The sequence below is a fragment of the Heptranchias perlo genome, chromosome 20, assembly GCF_035084215.1.
Source record: "Heptranchias perlo isolate sHepPer1 chromosome 20, sHepPer1.hap1, whole genome shotgun sequence".
In the NCBI taxonomy this organism is placed as follows: domain Eukaryota; kingdom Metazoa; phylum Chordata; class Chondrichthyes; order Hexanchiformes; family Hexanchidae; genus Heptranchias; species Heptranchias perlo.
Genome location: NC_090344.1, coordinates 39,335,569 through 39,347,529, shown reverse-complemented (window position 1 = coordinate 39,347,529; position 11,961 = coordinate 39,335,569). Strand labels below are relative to the sequence as shown.

Genomic DNA, 11,961 nt, shown 5'->3' with positions numbered 1-11,961 from the left:
CCTCAAACTCCCCTTTCCGGCCTACCGGCAGCTCTGCCTATAGCTCACATTGATATCTGGGCTTGATGGGCCTTGCTGGATGATTATACACAGGCTTGCTGATATTTACAACATTTACCAACATCTATCGAACAATAACATCACCACGGCCTTTACCTTTTGTCACCCCCACCTCCTCCGTGGCCTGTAAAGTGGCTCACCTGCCTTCCCATTCCAGTTTTGATGAAGGGGCAACACCCAAAACATTAAGCCATCCTTTAATGGAAACTGACCGACCTGTGCTGTATGTGCAGCAAATTCCATTTCTATTACAGATTTGCAGCATTAGTAGTTTTTTTCCTACTTATCTTGACATCAGATTTCTGATAGATGGCTCAATGGAACCTGAACCAACATTTGAAACTATACCCAACAGAGATTTTCAGTCAGTCCCCAGAGTCAAAGAACGTGGCTTGTTCCAATTCTATCCTTATCGCTTCGAAATTACTGGTGGTGAGATGAGCAGATGAAAGTTTAGCAGATTTGTATCATTCCCATCTTCCATTTTAGCACATCAATTAACCTGTTTACTTTAAATGGGTTAATCGATAGTATATAGCTGCCTGATAGACAGCATATGTATGGAGAACTTAAAAATCACAAACCATTTAGCAATATGATAGCAGAGAACAGAATGTCACATGGACGTGTTAAACATTCATCCGCAAATCTGGCCAGCAGTAATTGCTCGGCTTGCACCTTCATCTTTGTAGATGCTGAGAACCATCATTGAGAGATTGTATGAACGTGAAAGGTTATTACATTTCTAACCAGTTAGTTCAACTTCATGAATCCAGCAACGTGCTACAGGTCAGAATAGCTGCAAGGTGTAAGTCGAGGGCCAGCTCCCCGGCAGAGTGACACATTATTTACAGTGTGTTAAATGAATATCATATTTTTTCAGCCTGCTTTCAACAGAATTACGCTCATCAGAGATGACTGGTTACTGTGGCACTGTTCGACCCGGTGAATGACCCCTGGCCGAACCAGGAAGTGTGTCACGAACCCAGAGAAGTCATACTGGGCGATAGGCAAGGTGTGAGTCACGTCCTGTACAATACATTACAGAGTGTACCGGCGATTCTTGTAATACTGTTCCCCAGGTGGGTCAGCACTTGAAAGACCCAATATAGCCTGCTCACACCCGTGTCTGGCGATTCACATGTCACACGTTGAGTGGAGAAGTCAAAATGCACATTCTCACTAGTCTGGGTTATATCTATCATAATGAGTTTGTAAAATTGCGTTTTTTTGTTCATAGCTGTTTTGTTGCAACTGTGAAAGTCAGGCACTCGTTCAAAACCTGAAGAAACTTTAAACAGAACAAATAGGCAGTAAAACAATTCTTAACAAGCACAGCTTGATAAACATGCCATCAACGATCAACTTGGCTTCTGTACAATAATTTACTAAACCCCACCCATCCCACCCCTCAAAATAAAAACAATCGCCACTTTGGATTTGAAATGCTTCAGCTGGGTACATACTGAGCATGGAGTGAAATAAACATCAAACAGATACAATGTGAGCCTGCTCTCCTTTCACTGACGCCCACCTCATGCTTTTTCCTTGGCCGTGTAATGAATTCTTTTCAGTTTTTACTTGCTCCGTCACCTCTACTATCCCTATCATTGCCTGAAAAGCCAAAGCCCTGGAGATTATTCTTCATGCCGTGCGATATTAGTGTACGGAGGCTTAACTCTTCTTCCGGCTTTCTTCTGTCCAGTACTTTAATGGAAGTGCATGCCTATTCTTTACATAGATCGATCAATATTTGGAGTGGACTTCCCAAGGAGGGTCTTGTAAGAGAAGGTTGCATGCTGTGATGGGGGAAATTGTAGCTGCTCTCCAGATGTAATGTAGTGGTTATAGTATAAGATTAGCAACCCAGATGACATAAGTTCAAAGACCACCACAGCAAGTTATGGCACTCAATTCAATAAATCTGGTGGGCGATCGCTAGAAGAAATGACCATGAAAGCTTCTGAATTGTTGTTACAACCCAACTGCTTCACTGATGGGCTTCAGGGAATCTGCTACCCCTACCCGGTGTCATCTGCTCTACATTTGAGTACAGTCCCATACCATGTTCTTGACTCTTAATGCCCTCTGAGGGGGCTTAGCAAGCCACTCAGCTGTCAGGGCAACGAGGGATGGGAAATGAACATCGCACCCACAGCCCGAGAGCAAAAGAAGCGAGTGAGCTCAGTTGGGCCTTCCTCATTTGTGAATTGAGAACTGATGATGCTTTCTTTAAAATGGGAAATGTTGACCTCATTTACCCAACAGAGCAAAAATACATCAAAATAATGAAAAGGTGTTTTGATCAATAGCAACATGGACTGGTTAGGTATAGTATCCCACTGCTGTAACACTATCTCTGTTACACAACACTCATCAGGCTCTGTAAAAACAATCTCTGTTATACGCCACCGTCATCATGATCTCAGTTATATCATTGTGCAATACCCCACCCTCAGAGGGCTCTCTGTTATTCCCCAGCCTTCCTGTAAGGCTTAATTTTAACACGCTATTCCAGCTCAGCCCCATTAAAAGATTCCCATTTGGAACAGCTGGCAGTTCCTATCACATGCAGTTACAATGGATAAGGGACTGTTCAGGTTGTCTCAACGAGAGTCATCCCTTTCAGTCCTGGTATGACCCAATTAAAATATCCTCACCATTTACGCTTAAAAGTCAAGTTAACCTCCTGTTGTGATATAATGAGTGAACCGGCCGATCGCTATAAGAGAACAGTAACTAGGGACAGTGGAATATTGTGCCTCAGATTTTCATGGAGGTCGGAGTTGTCTCTCTAAATATTTATCTCTGGATTCTGTTAAGAAATTTTAGTATAATATTTATTAAAGCAACCAACGTATTGTCCCAATTAAATGTTCCAGTAGCTGAAACGCATCTGAGGGTGGGGCAGTGTGTTCCGGCTCCAACACGCTGCGCTCCAGGATGTGGGTTTGTCTCTTTCCACCCGCCTCCCCCGCACGGTTCCACAGGAACGGCGATTGAAGCCTCCGCTGAGCCCTGCCCAGCCCTGCCCTGGGAAGCTGGGAAATCGATGGAGATGGACTGTGGGTAAGGAGACTTTGAGGAGCAGGCGGTGGGGTTCTTTTCACACTCTTCCTCACCAATATCTGGCCTAAGTTCCTTCTCACTCCATAGATTCCCTCTCACATAATAGAGGACACATTAATCTCCAATTGGTTTCCTCTCTCCATTCCCCCAGCCAGTTATACTTGTTAATTCCTGCCTCTCTGCAATCTCTATGCTCTGTACACTCGTCGTTCTGAGTCTTCAGCTTCTCTGCTTTTACTCAACATTCCCTTTAACATGGAGGCTTGACACAAGCTGTGGGAAAAGGGGGACGATAACTGTGGAAGGCAGAGTGTTAACCTGGCAAAATAAAGAGACCAGTTTACATGCAAACACCATTATCAGTCCCGGTGCGAATGGGTCTGAATTACAATGCACAATATAAGCACCCTGGGACCAGGACTAGCCCCGCACATGTCTGCACTGGCTGTCAGTTCGGTAAAAGAGGTGCAGCCGGTGTCGGCTCCAGGAATGCGATGGAATGAGAGTAAAACTGGACATGAAAGAAGGAAGATGGGTTATTCCAAACCAGACCTTCAATCAATTCAAAAATGGCTGTGCAGTACTGGTATCAGCCACGAGGTGTCACATGCCCATTTAAGATACAGGGTCACAAATACAAAGACTGCTGCAGATATCTCAAGGCAGCACATCCTTCTTGCATTAACTTTTGAATGCTTGCATACTGGGCCTGGAGAGCCTGAATGACCTCATTCCAGTTTCTGAGATCTAGCAGTGGATGCAGAAAGTCTAAAAAAAGTTATTTTCTGAATACAGTGTAAATCTGTCAACCTTTCATTTCCATTTTCACTACGATAGTAAGCAGAGGCACTGCGGACTTTACACCCACTCATAAGCCCACCGAGACAGCTGTTTTAAAGGAAGGCTGGCTTTCTGAAAAAAAGTGCTCAGCAAGCCATTTATAGTCTGGGAAGAGAGAGAAGAGGAGCCAGAAAAGCTGTGCGTTATTTGCAGCACAGATGCCTTTGAGCAAGGTTTACGTCACTGTGTCACTTGTTTGTAAACAACAAAAGCAACTTGCATTTATGGAGCGCCTTGAACACTAAAACATCTCACAGGAACCATTATCAAACAAAATTTGATACCAAAAGCTTGGTCAAAGAGGTCGGTTTTAATGAGTGCCTTAAAAGGAGAGAGGCGGAGAGGTTTAGGGAGGGAATTCCAGAGCTTAGGGCCGAGACAGCTGAAGGCACGGCCGCCAATGGTTGAGTGAAGCAAAGCAGGGATGCGCAAGAGGCCAGAATTGGAGAAGCGCAGAGATTTTGGAGGGTTGTAGGGCTGGAGGAGGTTACAGAGATAGGGAGGGGGCGAGGCCATGGAGGGACTGGAAAACAAGAATGAGAATTGTAAAATCGAGGCCTTGCAGAACCAGGAGCCAATGTAGGTCAGTGAGCACAAACAACAGATTTAATTTTTTTATTTGAAGCCTGTGCTTCTCTGAGTCTCCAGCTGCTATGATAAATAATACTTTCATTTATACAGCACCCCAACATGTCAACGCAACTCAAAACAATTTGCACAATTTTGTTTTGAAGTACACGACTACTGTTAATAGGACAGAGGGTTGCCAACCCTCCAGGATTGTCCTGCAGTCTCCAGGAATTAAAGATTAATCTCCCAGACACTGCCCATGAGCAAAACGTGGGAGAAAAATCATAGGGGCGTTCAAAAGAATTGTATTTTTATTTTCATTTTCTTTGAACACTTTCGTTTATTAGTTATAAAAATATTGAAGATGGGGGAAAAGGAGGTTTGAGTGGGTGGGGTGGTTGGTGGCAGGTGGTCATGTGATGAAAACACCAGGAAGACATCCAACTAGAGTTGGCAAGGTCAGTGACATCAACTTTCAGGACAACGCAAAAACTGGGGAAAAATGCACAGGAAGGTAATTGAATACAATGCTTCAAAGAGTCTGCGTAACACATGAGCGATAGTGTCACAAGCAATGGTGCATGGTTCCTCGTTGGCAGAAACATGGATTAACCAAGTGTCCTGTGTTTACACAGGGATCGTGTTCCACATTCATGTTGTTATTTTTACACCAGTGGGGTTTGGTCTGATGTGACGATCTTTTTCAAGAGTGCAGTGCCAGAGGGAGTGGCAAGAACACTTGGTAGTACAGTAGTCACCATTACGAAGCATGTGATATTGTCAGGTGACAGATGGCCATGGAAGAAGGTGCAGTCAAGGAGACTGTTTATTCAATTCTGTTTTATTCAATGATGTACCTTAAACTGAATGGGAATAGGTGCAATACTATAATTCAAAGTAACTCCATGATAATCTAGTTCAGATCCCTGTGCAAACAGCTTTAGTAAGGAGCAGTAATACCGATGAGGAAGTGACGATTCATAGTCAAATGTGTCAGCACTGAGCCAGAGAGCTAGAACACAGAAGGAATTAGGAGGCTGGCCACGTGGCTTGTCTTATTTCTGCGCATCTTAGGTTTTTAACAGTTAGGATTTTCAACGGTTAATTTTTTTAATTTTGCACATTTATCATTCTGACCAACAGTCCCAGTCATGTTTCTGCTGAACAGACTCTCATATCTTGTACTTAACACAAACAAACGTCAGAAATGTTCCAGGTATTAGGAGGGGCAACACGAACAGAGTTTGGGAGGTGTTTCTGCTCAACGGCTCAAAACTAGTGTTTCAAATAGGGTTGCAACTGATTTGGATGGTGCTTTGCACAAGGCTAGATCATGGCGATATTGCTTTACACAGGGCTAGATCATGGCAATAGTGCTTTACACAAGGCTAGATCATGGCAATAATGCACTACACAAGGCTAGATCATGGCGATAGTGCATTACACAAGGCTAGATAATGGCGATAGTGCATTACACAAGGCTAGATCACGGCGATAATGCATTACACAAGGCTAGATAATGGCGATAGTGCATTACACAAGGCTAGATAATGGCGATAGTGCATTACACAAGACTAGATAATGGCAATAGTGCATTACACAAGGCTACATAACGACAATAGTGCATTGCCCTGCAGTTAGTCTGAAGCACTATTTACATCCTTCTCAATTTACTGTCTTCATTTTTTAAAGCGAGTGCAATGGCACAGCACAAGCAGCCCTCTGCTACCTCACCCAAGTGGCCGTTCTTCAAGTTTGAGCTCTGACAGTGAATGTCAGCAGGCTATTTGACTGTGGTGGCATTACAGCAGAAGGTGTCCTCACCTGTACACGAGTACATTTTCAAGCACAGTCAACTTGATACTAATCAAGAGTGGGAACCGTGACTGAATTAACTCCCCCTCCCTGCCCAGGATGCTTTAACCAATTGCAGCATTCCCTGGATAAGATCAGCTCGCTCAGTGCAGATTGGGGATGGAACCAGAGACCAAGTCTGTATGGCTCAGTGGCATGCCAAGCACTGAGGCACACTTATCGGGTTAACAGATCATTTTCCTATGGAGTTGTAAACTCAGTGTCGACACAGTTGTGTCTAATTGCATTCTCCTTGGCTCTACATCACAAACTAACACCTATACTACTGTCTTTTCTAAGCCTGATCCCTTGCCTATGTAATGGAGATACTATTCTGGCCTATCATAATGATGTGACTTGTAGAATGGAGACATGAATGCTGCTCCGATATCCTCTGACACTCCTCAGGCACTCCTGATCAGATAAACACAAGAACTTATCATTCAGTAGATGATCCTTCGCTCACATCCAGACTCCAGCCTCTCTTTCTATTGCAACCTTTCTTGTCTTTCTGTTTTATCAATACTACACTGATCAATGCTCCCCTGAACTTTCCTGTTCCTCCTGAGCTCCAAATACCTCACCCTACACACTCTTTCTCCTCCCTGCATCTTCACTGTACTGAAATAAAGACTCATCGCACTGCCTCCTACTTGGACAAATTCTTTCCTTAGACCTCAAAATTGTGGAACTCCTCACCCCTCTCAGTCAACCTTTCCTACAGGCTTTTAAAACCCACACTTGGCATCACCTACTCATTACTTTCTGGTTTAGCTCACCTTCTTTCCCATTCTCTTGCTGACGTCCTGCACTATGGTGCTTTAGCCCTTTAACTAGGTTGCTCAATCGATACAATGCTTTGGAACGCCTCAGATCACTCTCGGCCCTCTCGATTGCAGGGCAGACCTAAAAAGACAAGGGACAAAAAGACCTTACAAAATTAATCTCAGACTCTAAGAATAATAACGGGTGAAAAGCTTGAGGTCAGTGACTACAGTTAGTTCGTTCCAAGTAGCGTGAGCAAATCGCAGGATCTTGCGCGATCTTGAACCCGCCACTGATGCACATAACAAATTGGGTAACCATAGAATTCTGGATTCCACTTTCAGATCCATCATCTTCCCATTGGAATCTGGCTCTCCGTCCCGTTTGCCACAGGTCATCTTTGTGATGCGTATGATTGATGGCATCTCGCGAGACCAGCAAGCATGTCAGATCGAAGTGGTGTTACCCAGTGAGATTATGAGAGGTTAATTTATAACAAGGCCTGGAAAATTTACCTCAGGCACCACTTGAGCACTGTGCAAATTCCTGGTGGGCCTGACATTAATAGGATATGAACACGTACAGTAAGGTCTGCTTAAAAACATCACAGAATGCGTTCAAATGATTCCAGATGTCAGTGGAAAGCTTTTCAAGAATAGAATGTTTTATAATCTGCTCTTTTCTCAAGAATGTTCACGCAATTTGTCCTCCTGACTACAAAATTAGCTCGGCATAATGTGCAGCACAGGGGCAGAAGAGTATTTTGTTGAGAAGGCGATGTTTAACAAACGGAGTTCCAGTATCAGCCTGAGGCCTTTTCTGTACAGTATATTTGGTTGAAGCAACAGTTTGAGGACTTTTCTCAGCAGTGTACAGGATTGCAATCTGGGTGTTTTCTGTACAATGTGCAAGGTTGCGGTGTCAGCCTGAGGCCCTGTCTGTAGTGAACAGGTAACAGTTTTCATTTAGTTACCTCTTTTGTTCAGTGTATATCGGTATAATTGAGGCCTCTTCTGTTCAGCAAAGACTGATTCGACAGCCTCTCACATACCAGATCGCTATAGTTAATAATAATAGATTAATTTTTGCATTTGGATTTCCTCATAGATAATTATTCTGTTGTTTGTTGCCTGACATGGATGCGAGAGGGGCGATGACATCAAGGCTTTGGCAGATACCAGGCCGTGGGTGACAACGAGGTCAAAAATAGAAGAAATGGGAAGAGACAGCAATGGCTGAGTGCAGACCAGAGAAGCTCTTTGGGGGAAATGGTTTACGACCTTTACAACACGGAAAGCATGAAGGTGAATCAGTGTGGAAGGATGCAGCTTAGTCCCAACACTTTGTGAGTGGGAAGGCCTTCTGGGTTGAATCTGTCTGTGTATTTTGTTTCAGTTTTTTTCCAGCATTGCTGATTCTACATTATTTCATATGCACATGAGCTCCAAAAGGAGTACAAATAACCTTTCCATCAGGGCGTCTGGATCAACAGGCTTCCCACTCTAACTGATCCCATAGATTCCTCATTAAGTCCATCACTTCCCCAGGGTAACTGAATGCTCCAGCAATTTAACTCTTTCGAACTTTCCAAACAGGTCCGCTGGCTCACAAATCTTATGCACTTTTACGATGCTCAGCGGAACGTAAGTGAACAGATGGAAGCACAAACTCATTCTAGCTTCTTCAGAGCGTAAAATCTCACAATTTGCTTCACGATTCCCTCCCCCCTCCCCCGCACTTGGTGCCCTCAGGTGAGAGGGCGACTGGGCAACTTGCTTCCAGGCATCTGTCAACAGAGCTGTAAGTTGGCATCTGGGGTTGCGGCTGAACCGAGTGGAGTGGGAGGATCGAACCTGCGTCCCGCCACCCCAGGGACCACGCAAGTCAGTGCTCCTGCAAGCCTTGGCCCGCAAAATGAAACTTTACTTATGACATTCTTTACGTTGTCATTTTAAAAAAAATTGAAGAAACACCACTGCAGTTTTCAAAATGTTACCAAGCATGAGGAACTGACCAGGTAGCGGTGGAATCGCCTGCTGAGGGACTTGGTTCATTGAAAGGTCACCATGCGGATCACTAAACACGCTCCGTGAAGGTCAGAGCTGCATGCTAGCTGAATGGATCCACAGTGCCCTGTATTACCTTCCAGTTGCTATTTGTTTACTTTATATGCTTTGCCAGGACTTCCTTCCCTCTCCATTCCCCAACAGGGCCTGCTGACTGCTGTCCTTCTGGCCAGCAAATGTCCAACTCAGGCAGTGCTGTTCTTTGATGGACTGAAATCGGGGGTGGGGGAGGAGAGCTTGCAGTGAGAGATGCTGGCTTTTGTCAGTTTTTCCTTTCACATGTGATGCAGAGCACCCGCCCCCCCCCCACCCCGCCCTTTGCCCCAGCAAGGCCCTCCATCTTGTGACCCATCTGAAAAAAACATGGCCCTAACAGTGGCAGGTAGTCGAAGCGTCAGGCAATGCTGGGATTCAAATACCATAGCCAATCTGCTTGGTGCTCCAGGGTCCCCCGATTCTAACGTGTCAGTAATACTATTTTATGGCACATTCCAGTAAGAGATGACGAGACTCTTTGTAATGAATAACCTTAGGGTGGCACAATCAACAAGGAATATTGACACTCTTGCCATAACCCATTTTGACAGAACTGATACCTCAATGATCAATTTCTTCAATAGATTGGTCAAAATTCAACATACAGTCAAAATGTTTGATGTTGAATTTTCAAACTTAGTTTTGTTGCAGAAAGATAGTAAAATGTAATAAGGTATATATAAAATGGTAACTGTCGAATATCAATATATCACACATTTAAAAGCGATAATTGATCAAGTTTAAGACAACGATGCCAACTCTAACCGCCACAAGTTCAAAAGGATATTGCTGTGTAAATTGGAGTTCAGTTTGCTGCAGATATCCTCCATAAACTGACAAAAGGGAAACAGTCTCCTTCAGACCAGTAAGAAGCTTTACACAGTACCTCTTTGGTGCCCTTCCCAACAGCTGCTAAATGAAGGGTTAACCACGTGACTTGTCCGAGTTTAGAAAGAAGGGCGAGGGGGTGGGCGCGTTGGGGGAGGAGCCCGTGTGGGTGGCGGTCCTGGTGGAGGCGGAGGCAGAGTGGAGGTTGGCGATGGAGTGGGCGACGGAGTTGTTGACTGAGTGGGTGACGGTTCAGGCGATGGAGCAGGAGATGCAGGGGGACTCATGCTCGGACAGTAGATGGGAGCCGGCCCACCATTCGGCATGTTGTTGTAGATAGGATAACTGGGTGGCTTCCCATTGGCCTTTACTCTTGTGAAATTAATGCAGCGACCCTGAGAGGAAAACAGAAAGGCAAGTAGTTACTCGATCCAGTCTGTGTACTGCACCAAACTCCACTGTACAGCAAAACTCGGTTACACCAATATAATTTTGTCAAAACTTACAAAGGACAATCATTAAATGAATCAAACAAAAGAACATAGAAATGAGGAAAGGCCACTAGGCCCATCCAGCTTCTCCTAAATTCTAGGTCCTGAACATTTTTCACAATTTTCCTACCCCAATTCGACACCCCTTTTCATCCTCTTGGAGCACACATTGATCTAATCCCTCCTTGAATGCTCCAATTGAGTCCGTCCTGCATATTCTATTCCAGAAGTCAACAACTCTAGGACTGAAGAAATTATTTCTTGAATAAAATTTCAATTCTGGGTTCTTCAGTATACCACCTCCTCCAGTTCTGCCCTACTTTGGTTTGAAACAGCTTTCTGTATTGTCCTATTTGATTCCCTTCATTAGGTGCAGATATCCTCTGCAGTGTATGTAATCAAATCAGAAATCTGTCTATAAAAAGAACACAACGATTTCACCACACAGCACAAAGAGGCATCTTCCCCAAGAAATACAGTCATGATACAGTCATGTGGCCCAGTGACAACCTTTGACCGTTGCAAGATATAAAGCTGCAATGTAAGTACAGGTTGTGAATTTTCCACCAATATGACGTACGTGAATGCACATTAAATATATTTTTGTGAGTGTCTCTTCAATTTCTTGGAGGTATGCAAGTATGCGTATTGCTATGAGAGCTGGCCCATGTATAACACCAGTAATTTGAAGACAATCTTATTACAGTTCATTAGCGCAACAATCAGTGGAATGCATCATTCACGTCATTCTCAGGATCATTTGTGTTGAGTCTGGCATCGCGCCTCTCAGCAACACTATGGATCACCCTTCCAGAAGCTGACTGTTACATTTCATTCAGAGAGATACAAATGGAATCTGTTGAAGTTGTATTTGCTTAAAAAGAAGACAACTCTCACTGTCACAAGGCACTGGAAAAGCTGCCAAATACCTCACAGAAAGGTCTTGGAGATTGTCAGATTAGCAATGTTGTTGCATCAATAAGGTTTGTTGGGTCAGTGAGACCATGGAGACAATTCATTTGGCTCAGTGTAATTATTGGGTCAATGTGATTGTTGGGTCAATGCGATTGTTGGGCCATTGTGACTGTTGGCTCAATGTGATTGTTGGCTCAATGTGATTGTTGGGTCAATGTGATTGTTGGGCCATTGTGACTGTTGGCTCAATGTGATTGTTGGGTCAATGCGATTGTTGGCTCAATGTGACTGTTGGCTCAATGTGATTGTTGGGTCAATGCGATTGTTGGCTCAATGTGATTGTTGGGTCAATGCGATTGTTGGCTCAATGTGATTGTTGGGTCAATGCGATTGTTGGCTCAATGTGATTGTTGGGTCAATGCGATTGTTGGCTCAATGTGATTGTTGGCTCAATGTGATTGTTGGGT

At 44.1% G+C, this 11,961-nt stretch overlaps 1 protein-coding gene across 1 annotated transcript in view; it reads right to left on the bottom strand.

Annotated features, from left to right (window-relative positions):
• Positions 1-1,470: 1,470 nt before the first annotated feature.
• Positions 1,471-11,961, bottom strand: part of LOC137335729 (anthrax toxin receptor 1-like) — a 147,749-nt gene continuing 137,258 nt past the window's right edge. The window contains exon 18 of the mRNA XM_068001045.1: positions 1,471-10,483. Coding sequence (XP_067857146.1) covers positions 10,208-10,483 — 276 coding nt within the window. The 3' untranslated portion in view covers positions 1,471-10,207. The remainder of the gene's footprint in view (positions 10,484-11,961) is intronic.